Source organism: Mus caroli, chromosome 5 (assembly GCF_900094665.2).
Source record: "Mus caroli chromosome 5, CAROLI_EIJ_v1.1, whole genome shotgun sequence".
Lineage (NCBI taxonomy): Eukaryota > Metazoa > Chordata > Mammalia > Rodentia > Muridae > Mus > Mus caroli.
The window spans coordinates 658,988-676,220 of record NC_034574.1 but is presented as its reverse complement, the minus strand read 5'-3'; the positions used below and the strand labels follow the sequence as shown (position 1 = coordinate 676,220).

Here is a 17,233-nt window from a genome sequence, read left to right as displayed (position 1 = left end):
CCCAAAGCTGTTGCATGTATGTGGGATATGTTCTTCTAGCTGGGCTGCCTCATCTGCCTCAGTTGGGGAGCATGCGCCTAGGCTGGCAGAGACTTGATGTGCAGGTTGAGGGTACACCTGGGGGGGTCCCCACCTACTCAGAGAAGGGGAGTGGAAGATGGGAGGAAGGGTTGTAGGAGAGGGTGACTGGGAGAGGAGCAGTGAGAGGGATTTAAAGTAAATAAGTAAAAATCAATCAATTAATCAAACTTTTTAAAAAACAAAAGAAACAAGATCATCTTACATATTCAATTTCTTGGCTATTTAAGTTATTTTTATTTTAAACCTGAAAATGGTTAAGTTGATGGAAAAAAAAAAAAAAAAAAAAAAACAACCTACTCAATTGGGTAACCACCACCTGACACTGAAGTGATATACTTTAACTTACTGAGAAAACATTTATTCTAAAACATGCTGGAAATTCAGACACCAGCCATCTGTGTTTTCCATTTGGAAGCCAATTATAAAAATGTTAACATATGTAGTCACAGAAATAGTTGCAAGATTTTCTGGAAGACAATGTGTCCATATACATCTGTCTTCCAAACCTGGTTCAGATCCCAAGCAATGTCTCACTCTAACCAGGACAAGAAAAAGACTAAACAGTCATGTATTCCCAAACTCAAGAATTACAATAACATAGTCATTACCAGAAAAAAAGAATTTTCAGAACATTCTATTACATATAAAAATATGTTAATTTCTATAGTGTTATGATTTTTTAAAGACTGCTTATAATCTGCTTAGTTTTCTGTGTTCACTGAGAGTTTACCAAACTCTGCTAGAGACTAGTCAAAATATGTGTCCCTAACATTAGGACCTTTTAATCTAAGCCAGACTGTTACTTCATCAAACTTTCATAATTAAGTGAGATAAAAGTCTGAATGTGGTTTCTTAAGCATTAGAGTCCTGTACAGATGGGAGTAGTGTAGGAACCTCTCTTACCCTCATTTCCTCAAAGGCTTTTCAGAAGAGAGAAGGCTGCCCAGTGTTACACACATGCAGGACAGAACTTGGCAGTTCTTAGGTAGTTAATACATAGTTCATATTCAATAGGAGTGTGTTGTCAATCATGTAGCCACTCTAATGCTAAGCCAGAGAACACACTGGGATGCATAGAATACACTTGGGGGGAAAAACCCCTACTCTGATGCACTGTAATGCAGTAGGAAAAATAAAATAAACACACAAATATATCATTTCAAGCAATAAAGCATGGTTTTAGATTTTTTTTAAATGTATGTTTTGAAAGAGCCTGAGACAGAAAGGTTTAATTTGAATGAAGATATAAGGAGAGGTTAGCCAACACCAAGAAAAGGATACGGAAGCCCGTGTCCAAGGATGAGTACTAATGCCTGCCTAAGAGCACAGCAGCAGTACAGCCTGGGTTTCTACTATCCTCCCTCCAACAGACTCATGCTTGCAATACCTGGTTCCAGCTGGTACTGCTACTGTGAGAGGGGATGGAACCTTAAGGATGTGTAGCCTAGTTGGGAAAAGTAGGTCAGCAGCCAGACATCATGACCCTTGAACCCAGCACTCATGAGGCAGAGACAAGCAGATCTCTTTTCTGCTTGAGAACAACTTTTTCTACATATAAGGCATTCCAGGCCAGTCAGGCTACATAGTAAGAACATGAGAGGGGGGTGGCGGGGGGGGGGGGGGGGGGGGGGGGGGGGGGGGGGGGGAGGAGAGAATGAGAATATGAGAATGTGAATATGTATTTTTCTCAACATATAAATTGTTGTAGGTAGCCAGCCTTCTCTCTGAGAACTAGCTTTTATGGTACCAGAAAGTACCATGCCAGCTTCCAAAGGAGGGAAGCTACCAACAATACTACCCAGCTACAGCTACTATGTGCCACAGCAACTGACCTGCATGGCATGATAACACTAAGGGTGCTGTAGTGGCAAGCACACCTTGGTGGTAGCCAACAACTCTCTAATTTGACTTAAAGCTCACTACACAAGAGAGAACTCATGACTGGTATTGGAAAGGTAGCCACCTACCCAAGGCTGGTAAAACTCTAGACCTTGGAGAAGAACCAGCAGCTACACTTTACCAAACCACCATAACCCCTAACTGATGCTAAGTACAGAAATGTTCTTTTATCATTAATCTTTACCTTACGGGTGAATTAAATGTATTCTCTTGTAAATGAAACATATGTCTAACATATGTTAGTATGCAGAACTAACTTTCTAGGAAAGCAGCAGTGAGCACGGACGGCCTCTACCATCTACAGCAACCCTGATTCTCTACCTACTTCACCGTGGTGAGAACACATCAGTCCATTAGATTCTTCTCTCGAAGTTAGGGAACTAAGAAGTTCTAGTGGCTTGAAAGAGCATGCTCCCCCAGAGGATTGTCTATTTGAACACTCGGTCTCCAGTCAGTAGTGCTGTGTGGGACATGTAAGAGGTGTGGCCTTGTCAGAGGCAGTCTGTCCCTAAAGGAGAGCATGAGAGTCAGTTCTCTCACTCTAATGCATGTCTGCGGCTCAAGATGTGAGCTCTCTGCCTTAGTGCTCCAGCCGCCAAAACAACGACCCACCACCATGATGACCTCACTGTTACGTACAGCATCAACACTGGTACCATAACAAAGAAACTCTTACATAAGCTGTAGTGGTCATAGCATCTTGTCCCAGCAGCAGAGCAGTAACTAAGAGGTAGTAAACTATCTAGAAAGACAAGGGAAACATCCCGGTGAAGGGATCTAGGATCAGCGCGTGATGTTTTACTCACTGGAACCTTAGCTGTCCTGCTCTGACAACCTCTCAAGTGCACTTTGCACCCTGCTCAACAATACACAGGCACGAGTACTCTCCTCCTTACCCGACAGAGCCAGGTGTTATTGCTGCCACTGTTGCTTGTGTTCTAGCATTAGATGGTCCCTCCTTCCTCAGATACACACCAAGTAAAGTAACTGCTGTACAGTAAATCAAAACACACACTCACTCAGTGGAGCAGCATCAGGAAAACTAGTTCTGCAAGTGGTACCCAACCCTTACTGTTCACTGAGTTTCAAAATAAGGAAGCTTGCTTCCTACCCTAACTTTTCATTTTGGTAAGCCATGTGACTTAGATGGCAAAACTTTGAAGCCCGTTTCCCAGGTGCTTCTGACACAGTAAGATGTGTCTGTGCACTTACTCTATGAGTAGACAGGTCTCCAGTGCTAAGCAGTTTTTCTTTGTGTCCCCTATTCCCACTGCACTGCCTTTCTGCTCTAACAGAGGGTTTCATACAGTCCAAGCTAGTCCTGCCCTCCTGACCCTCCTGCTTTTGCTAGGACTGCAGGAACTGGACCACCAGCCCAGCTATCTGCCCCTTCTTTTGGTTTTAAAATGTATTTGGGGGCTCCGTTGGATAGGACAGATCTAGGAATCCACCCCTTGCATTTGGTCAGGCGTAGGCATGTATAGTCAAAGAAAGCTGATCTGAAAAGGAAGGAATAAAGGATACTAAGAAAGTGAGGCAAGTGACAGAAAACAGCAGCAGTCAAGTGGCTTTTCGGGTTCCATGGAGCCTAACTATCCTCCTCTGTCCTCCTGATCCATCTCTACAACAGCTCTTTATCTCTTCTTCACTTACCTTAGCTTTTGTTTCAACACACAGAAACCCCACCTGAATTAGACTGCTTTGCATTTATCTGCTCAAGTCAGTGTGTGTGTGTGTTTAAATTAAGGTTTTAATGTTTTCTTTATATAACAATTAACTCATTACTGCTCTGGTAGCAACATATCTATCTGAAAATGGATGCAGTACTTGGAAAGTACTTTTCACAGGTGAGACAAAGTGAAGCAATGAACACACCCTCTTTTTAACAGTTCCCACTACTTTTACAATCAAAGCTGTTCCATGTTCAGTGGCTCGCATGGTTCCTGGTTAACTGGCCGTTCATTCCTTCTCTGGCCTCATTTTCTATTGTTCACCTTAGTCATCTAAGTTTCAGTATGAAACAGACGAAAGAAATGTCTGACACTCTTAAACACGCAATAGCCTCACTGTGTCAATGGCTGACACTCTTAAGCATGCAATAGCCTGTTTTTTTCTTTAAGTGTATTAGTTTATTTTATGTGTCAGTGTTCTGCCTGCATGTACCACATATGTGGCTGCGGCCCACTGATGTCAGAAGGCACTGGATGGCTTACAACTGAACTTAAGGACGGTTGAGCCACCGTGTGGAAGCTGGGAACCAAGCTGAGGTTCTCTACAAGAGCAGCACACACTCTGAACTTCCATGCTGTATCTCCTGCCCCTGACAGGGTTTTAAGAGTTTTAACTTTGTCGGCTAACTCTGATATAACACTAGTTCCCGAGGCAGGTACTGTAATACTCTATGATATAACACTAGTTCCCGAGGCAGGTACTGTAATACTCTACGATATAACACTAGTTCCCGAGGCAGGCACTGTAATACTCTATGATATAACACTACTTCCCGAGGCAGGTACTGTAATACTCTATGATATAACACTAGTTCCCGAGGCAGGCACTGTAATACTCTACGATATAACACTAGTTCCCGAGGCAGGCACTGTAAGAGCTCCTGTTTTTACAGATGTGAAGAAAAGCAAGGAGAGGTTGTCTCCCACTCACAATGTGAAAAAATACAAATTCAATTTGATCTTACACTGCCTTTGCCTGGTTTAGTCCAACCTCACTACCTACAATTACACTGATTTCACAACAAAATTTCTTAAGAAATTCTACTCAGAAGTCTCAAAAAGAACTTCTGATATGTGTGTCACAAACTGATTTTACAGTCTTGCCCAAAATCAACAACTTGGGCTGTCCATCTGGATGTTTTTAAGTAAAATATTTACATCTATCCGCACACCCGTCTGTCTGTTTATTTAAGGGAGGGCGGTCCCGTGGCACTTATGCGGAGGTCAGAGGACAGTTTACTGGAACTAGCCCTCTTCTTCAACTACATGGGCTATGGGGATCAAACTCGGGTCCATCAGGCTTGGTTTTTATCCAAGAAACCCTTACCAAACTGCCAAAGCAGCATTAGATATTCCGCCCTCTCTTCTTTTTAGACCCCTAGTAACTGGATGTAGAGGTTTAGATGAGGAATGGCCCCCACAGGAGCACAGATTTGAGCACCTGTTCCCCGGGTGATTTGAGCACCTGTTCCCCGGGTGGTAGTACTGTTTCCAAGGTTACGAAACCGTTAAGAGATGGCTGGCACCTTGCTGGAGGAAGCACATAACTGGGGTGGGCTTTGAGACTTTGGAGCATTGCCCCATTCCTTTGCTTTGTGACTGCAGTGGAAGAGGATCTCAGCTCTTTGCTCCAGCAGCCTGCCGCTATATATTCCCCATCACTATGGACTGCTCTGGAATATTAAGGCAAAATAAGCCCTCGTGTCGCTACTTGTGTTTGGTTATGGTGTTGTATGGCAGCAGGAGAAAGGAACTGATAAAGCAGCTAAAGTCTGTGAGTAGCCAGCCCATGTGTTTCAGGTCCCACCCAGCAGCACAGCACCTTCCCTGGAGAAATGGATAATGAAGCAATGGACAGAGCCTAACCTCAGAGCCCTCAACAGAAAAGCCTTAGCAAGCAGTGCTGAGTGCTGCATTCTGAAGTGTGTGTAAATGATAAACCTATTCAGTTTCATTCAGACATTAAAATGTTTAGGGTTTTAATATTTTAATGTAGTTCCAGATAGTTCAACTAAATTTGAGGCTTAAAAAAAATATAACCTCTTCTTGAAAGGAGGACAGAACAACCCTAGACATACACACTCGAACAACATCAAAGTCTCAGTGAACAGCAATGTACAGAAGGAATCACTGCTATGAACTGGAAACAAATATTGCATTGCTCAAGAACCAGAGGGATAAAAGACTACTGCAGAGTACAAAACGGACTGCAGAGCTAAAGAGCCTGGCCAAGCCACTGCTGGGACAACGCTAAGTCTGGATATTTTCAATAGTTAGCACTTTTGAATCTATCAATTCAAGTATACACAAACAGTCTATTGTGGTGCCTAGAGAGGCGTCAAGTGCTTTAAGTTTTAGTGTTTTAGTGATAACTAGCATGGGATTTTTTTAAGAGGATACAATATTATAACAAAAATCTCTTCCATTAGTGAAACATACATATAGGTCTTTCGTGTTCATGTATTTTTAAAAGATCTTTTCATGACTCAAGACCAAATGTGTTCCCATCATAGATTTGGACAGCAATGACTAGGCCAAAGGCCAACAGGTGCCCGCTTCAGCAAACTGCACGCACTTGTGAAACAGCTGGCACAAACAGTCTCTGGCCCACAACGAAAGCAAGGGTAATCCATGCTCCAATCTACTCACGAAAAACCTTATTTGTGGCTAGCAAAAGTTTACACTGTATTAGCCCAGGAAGGTAACTCCAATAGGATGTGTTTCTGTCTGTCCATTCCTGGCACATAAATATATACATACTGTGCGTGCATGTGTGTGTGGCTGCATGTGTACACAGAATTATATAATATATAAAATAAGGTGGTAAAAGCACTGTTAAATGTAGACCAAGACTTTAAATATTTTTCTAAAGATCCACTAGTGGTCAAAAAAAAGCACATGAAAAGATATTCTTCATCATTAGTAACTGGGAGCCCTGAGGTAAGCCCCACTCTGCATCCACTCATACTGCTTCTAATGACTTAAGAAAGAAGACACCGGTGCTGGTGCAACAAGAAGGAGCTGAATTCTTAGACACTGTAAACAGGAACGGACAACAGTACAGCTACTGTTCAAAGTGACCTGAGACGCCTGCCAAAGCATCAACGCAATCTGCACACGACCAGATTCTCACTCCCAGGAAACACAGCAGAGAAATGAACAGGTACTCCAGTACTGGGACACAACTGTTAGAGCAGCACAGACCACCACAGACTAAAGGTGAAAACGACCAAAATCAGACCAATGGATGAAGTATAAACAAATCAACTGGAATAGTATTCAGTTGCTTCCAGCTAGACAGACAAGGGAATGAAAACATCTACAGCACAAGGTTTTATTCTGGTTTGGTAAAAATAGGCATGGTGGTAATGGTATAATGTAAAGCTATGCCACCAAAAAGTTTGTTTCAGAATGCTTTGTGCTTAGGTGAGTCTTACCGGAATTTAAAAAATAATAATCCAATACTAGCTTTTTATGTCCAGTATTTCTATCAGTATTTTACTAATACCTTCAAGGCATAGGCTGCTGTAACAGGATTCTTCTTGTAGCCAATAAGGCATGGTTTGCAAGAATTTAAGTAAATGCTGCTAAGTAAAAGTCCATAGCTGTAGTTGTGTTTAAAACAAATGAGAGAATAAATGTCTCCAAAGTCCTAGAGTCTTTTCTACTAGGCCAGAGTACAGAATTATTATATATTATTACATAATAATATATAATATATTAATATAATTATAATATAAATAATATAAATATTATATATTATATATTCTCTCCCTCTCAGAGACCTGCACATGCGCACACAGAGAAAGAGAGACAGAGAGACAGAGAGAACACACACACACACACAGATAAAAAGAGACAGAGAGAGAGAGATGCAACCTTTATAACAAACAAACTTTCAAATTTTCAGTAGTTTTTCAAGTTAAAAAGTTCAAGTTTTAGCAGAGCAGTGGAGGCGCACGCCTTTAATCCCAGCACTGGAGAGACAAAGGCAGGCAGATTTCTGAGATCGAGGCCAGCCTGGTCTACAGAGTGAGTTCTACTACAGCCAGGGCTACACAGAGAAATCCCATCTTAGGGGTGGGGGTGGGGATGTTTAAGAGGATACTAATCAATTGAAAAGAATTCCAAATTTTAATTTTAGAAGAATATTGCTGCAAAATAAATATGCTATCCTCATCAATGTTCGGCAGGCTACTTTTTTCTCACTGCCATTGTCAGACAAGGCTAGCTAACTTCAGTTTCACTAAAGCACAATTCTCGAGCACTGTGTAGCTTTGCTCTTGCTAGAACCGGTTTTCTTTATACAGTGAAGACATCTGGAGCTGGACTGACAGCTCAGCAGTCAGGAGCACTTGTTTTTGCAGAAACCTTGATTTGGTTCCCAGCACCCACATGGAGGCTCACAACCATCTATAACTCTAGTTCTAGGGGATCCTCTTCTAAACTGCAAGGGCAGTAGGTATGCACATGGTGCACACACACACACATGCAGGGAAGACACGCACACACATACAATCTTGAAATAGGACATTGTTTTCAAAGATTTTTGAGCCGGGCAGTGGTGGCACACGCCTTTAATCCCAGCACTGTGGAGGCAGAGGCAGGCGGATTTCTGAGTTTGAGGCCAGCCTGGTCTACAGAGTGAGTTCCAGGACAGCCAGGGCTACACAGAGAAACCCTGTCTCGAAAGAAAAAAAAAAAAAGATCTGGGATCCGTTCTTGTCACAGGATACCTGGAACATGTTTGTCACCTGACCCCTTCAGCTTGATGGACAGTACTGCCATTGCTGAGTAACAGCCTGTAGAAAAGAAGCAGGACAGCCAGAGGAGGACTGTGACAAAGGAGTGGGACAAAGACCGTTCAAACAGGTGAAGGTTTCCCTTGGGTCTTTCCCCTCTGCGTTTTGCCGCTGGGGGTTTACTCCAGAGACCTTGGCTTTGAAGCAGCTTCCACAGGCATTTTCTCTCACTTCAGTGAGACCTGCAGAGAATGAATGACTTTTCAATTCCTGTCTGCCATGCTGCGAATGCAGGCATTAACTCCTGCACTGCTGAGAACGCTAGACTAGATACTTCTGTCACACCTGAAGACCACCTAACAAGAATCAGGAAGGCAGGAAAGACGTGCACATGAAAACAGAAGGAGCAACTGTAAAGAAAGAAGGTGAAAACCCTAGCTGTCCACATCTCAAAGACAAGAAAGCCTTTTTCACTTTGCATATACCTGGGACTACTCAAACCGCGAATGCTTGGTGAACATATAAAAATCATAACTGCTGATAAAAAATGAAGAAGCCAAGAACTTTAACTAATTCACTAAACAATGTCTATTATATAAAGCACTGCCTCGCTGGCACAAAACCGCTTTAAAAACTGTACTGTACGTACCAAGCTTTTAAAAACATTCCTAATATGATTTAAAGATATAGTTGCATTATAATACTCTTTATAAAACAGTAAATTTCCAAGTAATTTTACTTGGAAAAAGTAAGTCATTTAAAATGGAAATGAAATGTTTGGTTCAACACAGGACAGACAGCCTTTGTGGTGCCATTCCTGACCTTTTCATAGTAAACAGGGTTTGCCTGGGTCTGAAAATACTTAATAATCTGGTAATACCGTCTCTCCTCAGGAAACAGGATTTTTCCAACACTAATACTGAGGACCCTACAGCAAATGCAAAGACAACCAGGAAGTAAAGACACTAAGCTGGCAGAGAAGTCTGCTCTGCTTGGCTCCCTTCTCCTTGGAATTTTCACAAACTCGGCTATGAACCCCAGTTTCTGGGTTCTTCAGTCGCTGCAGATCTAAAACAGCAAAGTAGGAGCAAAGGAAAGGAAGGGGTAAGGCCAGATGATCTGTCCCCAGCAATGAGATCTTAGAGCAGTGGAAAGGATAAGACAGAAGTGCAAGAGAGATACACTGGGCCTGGAGTGTCTGGGGCACCCGTCTGCAGTGCTGAAGACAGACTGGAGGAGCAGGAGTTCAAGGCCAGCCTGGGCTACATGACACTTTGCCTTAAAAAAAAAAAAAAAACAAGGACATCGCCCAAAGTCTTCTAACACAGAAGCCAGCTATATGACACGAGCAATGCTGAGTAAAGCAGTGCCAGCCCAGGACCACAGGACACCCGAGACCTAGTTAAGCCACTGTGCTCTATGGGACAGCACACACCTTACCATACCGTAGCGATAAGGTTTGATTATTTTTTTAATTTTTTTTCCTAATGATAACAGAACTATTTTGGGGGTGGGGTATGGCTTGGGACCATAAAGACGGGAGCTGTGCTAGCCTTTGGTGCTTCCTGCCAGACAGCTTTCAGGCTAATTACTTTTCTTGTTCCCGAGACCAAATACCGGAAAAAAAGCAACTTTTCTGCGTCCCTTTGTGTCTGCCCTTTGCCCGTGCAACCTCCCAAGTAAAAGAAATAATAAGTAAACGAAACAAAGCATAGAAAACATCTCGTCTGTAGCACGTCACAGTGTGTTCCACAGAATACCCTCTGTCCACACATGTCTACCTGGAAATGTTCATTGCAGGTCATTGGTCCAGTTCAAGGCCTCTGGCTTCTATGGCAGCTTCCATACTGGACTGTCATCCTCACATGGAGTCTGCTAGGAGAGCCTATTGTCCTATGACACTGGAGGTCCTGAGCTGTGGATCCGCCCCTTTCACATGTGAAGCCACTCACAGATGGGAGAGATACTGGGTGGGCCAGCTCAGAGCCCTGGATCTGGGACAGGGCAGGGACTGAGCTGGTCAGTCCACCAGCCTTTAACCTAGCACTATTTGTGGTGATTTGCCCAGCTTAAAGTCTTTGTAGAATGATCTTGTGCTATATATACACCATAATTTATTCTCCTGTACTGGATTTAGTTTGGTATAAAACATTTCGTAAAATATACTATAATGTATACATGACAAGCTATTTTTAAAGTGAGTGTCTATGTGTTCTAGATAAATGGAAATTTTCAATGAAACAACCTACCAATCAGTTAGTTACCAGAAAAAGATTTAAGAATTGTGATTTATGAAAACAAATTATCAAAGACAACAACTAAGCCCAATAAATAGGAAATGTGGAAAACCAAGCTTCTAAATGGGTTTTGGAAAATGATTTTATATGTTCTTTTCTTATGGCAGCAATGAACAACTTTAGACTAGGAATTCTTTATACTAAGTGGTAGCCATACTTACAAAGAAGCACCCAGGGAGGACTCAGTTCCCACTCTGTTCACTCAATAAGCAGATATTGTACTGAATAATTATTATCTGATAGATAATTAGAAGCTGCATTAACATAATAATAGAGCATCGTTGTATAACGTTCCAGGAAGCAAACAGTATTTAAAACATTTTACCAAAATAGGGAAGATAAATTATCACAGGCCCTACTGCAGAGCACCCGCACTTAATTCACTACCCTGTCTCTGCCTTTAGACCCACAGAGAGCAGAGGCAATCATCACATCTGTACTTTCAATTCCTGCCATAAAATGGGACTTTATGATGTCAGCTGAATGCAGGGCTCTGCACTGCACCACAGAGCTACACACCCCCTCCCCCCCCCCCCCCCCCCCCTCTCCCTCTCTCTCTCTCTCTCTCTCTCTCTCTCTCTCCCCCCCCCCCCCCCCCCCCCCCCGTCACTGAGTATATTACAATACGGTTTTTTTCATTCCTCATTAGAGGCAGCATGTTTTTACAGATGAAAGACACATGTAGTGCTTGAAGACACAAGCTGTACTTTATGACCCATGCTCGTTTGAGGCTCTACAAGCATAATGGCTGCAGAACATTCCTTCAGGTAACTGAGAAAACTATTTTCTTCATGTTGTCTTCATAGGCTATCTCAATGTCTGTCTATTACATTACCAGAACTACTTATAAGACACGTGGGCATAACCCTTATCGCAAGAGTAGGCGCAATTCTAGAACAAAGTAATATTTTAAATAAAGTAATTTTAGGAGAGAGACTGCATCCCCAAAGGCAGAGCTATGAATTATGTGCAGGGACACATTCCTGTGCCAGTAGAAGTCAGAGCCTGCTGTCCCTTGTCCCTATCCACCTTGTATAGTATGTTTTGAGACAGGGTGTCCAGATGAAACTCAAGCTTGGTGTTTTGGTAGAGGACTGGACAGGACGTCCCAGGGGTCTGTCTGTCTGTCCCTTTCTCCCAAGCCCTGCATTACAGATGCATGTCACCATGTCCAGCCATCCAGCTTTGTGTGGGTACTACAACTATGAACCCCGGTGTCCATGCCTGTACAGCAAGCAGTTCACACAGTGAATAAACCATCTATCTCCCCAACCCCACAAAGACAGCATTTTGAAAGACAAAGAGACATGTGTAGAAACCAAATTCAAAATCTCTTCTAAAGATAAATCAAGTATTTATTGGCAGCAACTTAATCCTAAAACAGGTCTAGTGACGGCAGACCAAGCTCAGCAGGAGTCCCTCACACATACTTAGTACAGAATATATTTAGGGAAGGGAGTAGAAATTATGAAGTACTCAAGACATCTATCTTATCTGGGCACAGTAGCTCACACACAGAATTCCATCGCTCTGAAGGTTAACACAGAATTGCCATAGAGTCTGAAGCCAGCCAGCCTGGACTACACACTGACCTCTAGGCTCACCTGGACTATAGTCTAAGATTCTGCTAAAAAAAAGAAAGAAAGGATGGGAGAACAAGGAGAGGAAGATTGCACACTACACCTCCAATTCCTTCAATGCTCTGAGCCCGGTCAGTTCCTTGGGGTGCACAATGGGAAGCTAAGCTGGGCTTTTCCCTCCATTTATAGAATGCCACAGAGACACATTCAAATCTTGACCTCACACAAAGGGTGCTTATGGGAAGCCGACAAACTATATTCTAGAAATATAAGGTTAGCTATTGCACACACTCCTTTAACCAACTAATGCTGAGCATGTACCAACGTTTCTCTCCAGTAGGGCCCTTCACTCATTACTGACCTGCTTCCTTTGTTAATGATGTGAGAGAAGAAAAAAAGGAAGGTAGGTGCCTTCGTTAGAGTTACTATTGCCATGATGAAACATCATGACCAAAGCAATTTGGAGAGAAAAGGGGTTTATTTAGCTTACAACACTTCCATATCACGGTTCCAAACTAACAAGTACAATAAGCTTAAAATATAACTTAATTATTCCCAGTAACAATAAGGTCTAAAAAAAAAAAAAAGACACTATATCTTAAAGGTAACTTCATTTTTGGGAGCAAGGAGGTCCAACGGTAAGCTCAAACAGGTAATTTTACAAAGAAATCATTCTATTCCATTCATAACAGTGTCAAATTATTTAGTAAGCCCACTGCAAGATGCCTACATACAAGTCTGGATTATACATGATTTGCCATACCCGCATACCCACACAAAATCAAACTTACCAAATACATAATAACAAATACATTATCTAAAACAGCAATTCTGTAGGTGTTTAGTCTATGGAACCTTTCGATGCCCCGAAGTTCTATTCCACACATTACAAAAGCGTGTGCCATGACAAAGACCTCAAGCACGAATATACAAAGAACGGCAAAAACAAAACAAACAAACAAAAAAGAACGCCCCTACAGCCAAGTTCACAGCTGGCACTTGTGGCACACTCAAGACACTGCCGAGGCAGCTGTCACAGGCCAATCACACACACACAAGAGTGCCAGCGTGACACCTCAAGAAGGCAGGCTGATGGTCAGCGCAGGGGTGTTCCCGGAATAAAGAAAACCCTAAACCCTTGCTCCGGAAAGCACAAGGCCTGACCGACTCCCTGAACTCCCTTCAGAAAGTGAAAGAGTGGTGGCTGCGAAGCAATTCCTTAGCAGTTAACACCCGGGGTGAGAGGGGGTTTTGTGTGGCACCGGGGAGAAAGGAACGAAGCCGAGCGATGCAGGTCTCCAGCAGCAGCAAGAGAGGGCGGCTCTTCAGCCCCAGCCGCAGCCCCCCAGCCGCAGCCCCCCAGCCCCAGCCCCAGCCCCAGCCCCAGCCCCAGCCCCAGCCCCGCGGCCCGGCCTCTCCCCCAGCCTCCGCCCCGGGTCACCGCCTCCCGACGCGGCCCGTGGCCGCCGCGCTCCTACCTTCGCCTTGCCGGCTGCCAGCTTCCTTTGCCTCTCCTCGTCCTCCATGGCGTCTGCAGGGTAGGCTGGGACGCAGTGGAGAGGAAAGATCTGTTTAGAAAGAGGCGGACAGAGCTCCGTGGCCACCCGGGACACGCTGGGCGCTCACCGGCGACTCGTGCCGGCCTGCACGGGCCCCGCGGTCACCGCCGCCATCTTCGTCTCCACGTAAACACACGGCGGCCGGCGGGGCGGAGCGGGCGGGCGGGCGGCGCAGCCGCGAGCGTGGCCCGGCAGGTGCTTGTGCGCGCCCGGCTTGACCGGGGCGGAGGGAGGGTCAGGGTCCGGCAGCCCGACACCCACTGCTCCGGGGATCCGGTGCTCGGAACACGCCGCGCTGCATTTCCAAATTCCAAAGCGACTGCGGCCTCACAACAAGGAGCCGCAGTGGAAAGGGCGAGGGCGGAACCTCCCCCTCCAACCCGGGGAAGCCTGATCCTCCGTTTACCCCAAATCCCGCCCTCAGTTCCCCGACAGGTTCCTTCTCAACCCATAGTCTTCGCCGCGCGCTGGAAGAACAGTCTACCGTGGAGCCTTCTCCCAACTCTTTGTTCTCTGGTGTGAAGCTGAGACACTCCTAGGGGCTTCCTTCTCCTTGGCAACTGTGTTCCTAAGGAACTCGAATTCGGAATCTAAGTTGGGAACAAAGCCAGTCTACCCTAACTTTCCCTCCTCCAGCCCCCCATTAGTTAACTTTACATCCTGACCTAGCCCCCCTCTCCTCCCAGTCCCCCCACCCCACCATGACCCTTCCTGGCTTACCCCTCTCCCCTTCACCTCTGAGGTAGACATTACCTCAGGTAAAGGGCTGGAAAAAGGTTTTCCAAGCAAAAGGGGCTATGTTAACTTTGAACTTTAATGACCTTAAAACAGCTATGCTTCTCTGACTTTACCTGGAGTTCTTGGACGAGCTGCCTAATATTTATGACTGCTTCTGGAATGTGAAAACGCTCAAATCTTTGTCCTTTCTATTTCTTGAAATGGCTACTGTGAAAGACTATGCCCAATAAACTTTGTTATATTGAGCCGTGCTTATAAATCGATTCTTACCATCTTTCCACCCCCACCTGCTCTGGCAATCCTTTCTTTCCCTTCCCTCACTCCTTCTTTCCCCTCTCCTGCCCCTCAAATCCATTTCTGGAGTGGACGAACCATTTTAGTGTCTCAGGTTGAGCCTTTCTTCTTTGTTTTAACATAGGTTTGGACTGAAAAATTAGCAGGTAAGAACTAAAGATATTAGTTTAATCATAGAAGTAGTGTTAAATGGATATACATATGAAAGGGGGGAGACCAAAAACCTTAGCTCTATCAGATACCAAAGATGTTTCTAGTACCTGTAATTTAGAAATCTTATATTTCAAACATAATTGTGCCAAACTAAAACAATCAAGTGTGTATTTGCCCCATTTTCTCAGCTGGAATTGGGGATGTGAGGACAGACACCTCATCGTAGGAATAAAAGAAAGTAAAAGTGACTGATCTAAGAGAGGCGTGGTTTTCTCAGGAGCCCTTTGTGGCTCCAAGTGTAGAATGAAATGTTCTAAACTGCCTGGAGTTAAGTGATGCTCTGTTGATTCTGATCGCCTAGCAGGAGGAAGCCCAGGATATCTGACAGACTTCCTGTTTGTTAATGGACTCTCCTTTCTCAGTGGCTCAGCAGGTCAACTCTTTGTTGCAATTTGTTCCATCTTTGTAACTAAAGATGTTAGTGATCTGCTAAATGTTGCAAGATTATTTCTGCATTTCCCTTTAGATCACTAAAGGTACATATCAATTATATGTACCTGTCTCAGGCATAAACGCTGCTCAGTGACATAGCTGATCTGTTAGAAGGGTATATCCGTGGAATTACTGCCATTTCTTATGATACCTGTTCAATCATGTCTCCGTGTCATGAACTCACAGAATTCAGACAAAAGGAAAATGGTGGTTTACATACCTCCTTTTATAGAATAAGAAACAGAAAGCTTGAATGGTTAAACCACTTGACAACTTCCCATGGTTAGGTAATAGAAGTCGTAGCTAGTGCTAATGCCAAGCCGTGAATTTGAGTCTTTTTCTATTTAGCTGTCTATGTCTCCAAACAATAAAAAAAAAAAATTTTAAATAAAAAATAAAAAGGGTCAGGATTTGCAGAGGTTCTTTTGTGTGTGTGCTCTGAGTGCGCTTGTATGTTTACATGTGTGGAAGTCGGGTATGTATTCATGTGCTTCTGGATGGGGGAGGCTGGCCTTGGGGTCTTCCTTAGTCACTTTTCACATGTGAATGGAGGCTGGAACTAAGACAGTGACAATGTAGCTACTCTTAACTAGCTAGCCGGCTTCATAGGTCCTACCCATCTCTCCCTCTTGAGCCTGGGGTCACAAGCATGTTGCTGTGAGTGTTCAGCATTAGCATGTGTGGGGTGCAAACTCTGTGCCTCACACGTGTGAGGCAGACACTTTTCCTACTGAGCCACCTCTGCAGCCCCAACAGTGGGGTTTTAAGGGACTAAATATATGTTTATAAAATGTGCTCAATAAAATAAGTTTCAAAATGAAAGTCCTTTGAAATAATAACTTATAAGACAGAACTATAACCATTAAAGTGACCTATAATCTAAATGAAATCAGAGAAATTTAAGGTACTACTATTACAAAGGATGCAATTATAGGCCAATAATCCAAGAGAGTGTAATTAATTACTGACTAATAGAATACATGAACACAGAATTCAGATCTGCAAGGTCTTTTACATCATTAAGTAGTTGCAGTATATTAAACTGTGAGTTCCCAAATATTGTGGCAAAGGCCCATGTAGTCTTTCTACTCAGGATAAAATACATTTATTCTAAATAGAAAGTTTTGTATTACTCTTGTTAGGAAAATTGCTGAAAATTACTATGGCTACTGGGGTGTTGAGTGAATCAGTCTTGCTGAGTAAGCTACAAGATCACTGTTAAGACTAGGTACACAAAATGTTTACCTAAGTTAGACCAGCACAAAATCCAAACCAGTTTTAGCTCTGACTTGAGGAGGAATGTACAAGCCTAATCCCATCTTCTCCTCCTGGCCACCAGCATGTCTTATGTGTTAAGGGAATTCAGGTCATTCCATGAGGCCTCTCCTGCTGTATTTGCGTCCTTCTTAGAAGTACTGGGGGTAACTCTATAGCTTGAAAGATAACATCCTGGGATGGCTTACACAGCACCACATACTTGCACAAATCTTCTACTGCCAAGGGTGACTGGGGTACATGTTTTCTTTCAGTTTTTAAGGACTCAAATGAATACATCTTATGTATATTGTATATTTAAATTTTTAAAATTTTTAAATATGAAATATTTATTCCTACATAGTTTTATCTAAGAAACTAGAAATATAACTCCATTTTGAAGATCCATAAAAC

At 43.4% G+C, this 17,233-nt stretch overlaps 1 protein-coding gene across 7 annotated transcripts in view; it reads right to left on the bottom strand.

Annotated features, from left to right (window-relative positions):
- The window catches only part of Akap9 (A-kinase anchoring protein 9), a 143,003-nt gene extending 128,667 nt beyond the window's left edge, over positions 1 to 14,336 (bottom strand). For all 7 annotated transcript variants that reach the window (XM_029477658.1, XM_029477660.1, XM_029477662.1 and 4 more), the window contains exon 1: positions 13,808 to 14,336. In XM_029477658.1, the coding sequence (XP_029333518.1) occupies positions 13,808 to 13,855 (48 nt within the window). In that variant the 5' untranslated portion in view covers positions 13,856 to 14,336. The remainder of the gene's footprint in view (positions 1 to 13,807) is intronic.
- Between the last annotated feature and the right edge of the window lie 2,897 nt (positions 14,337 to 17,233).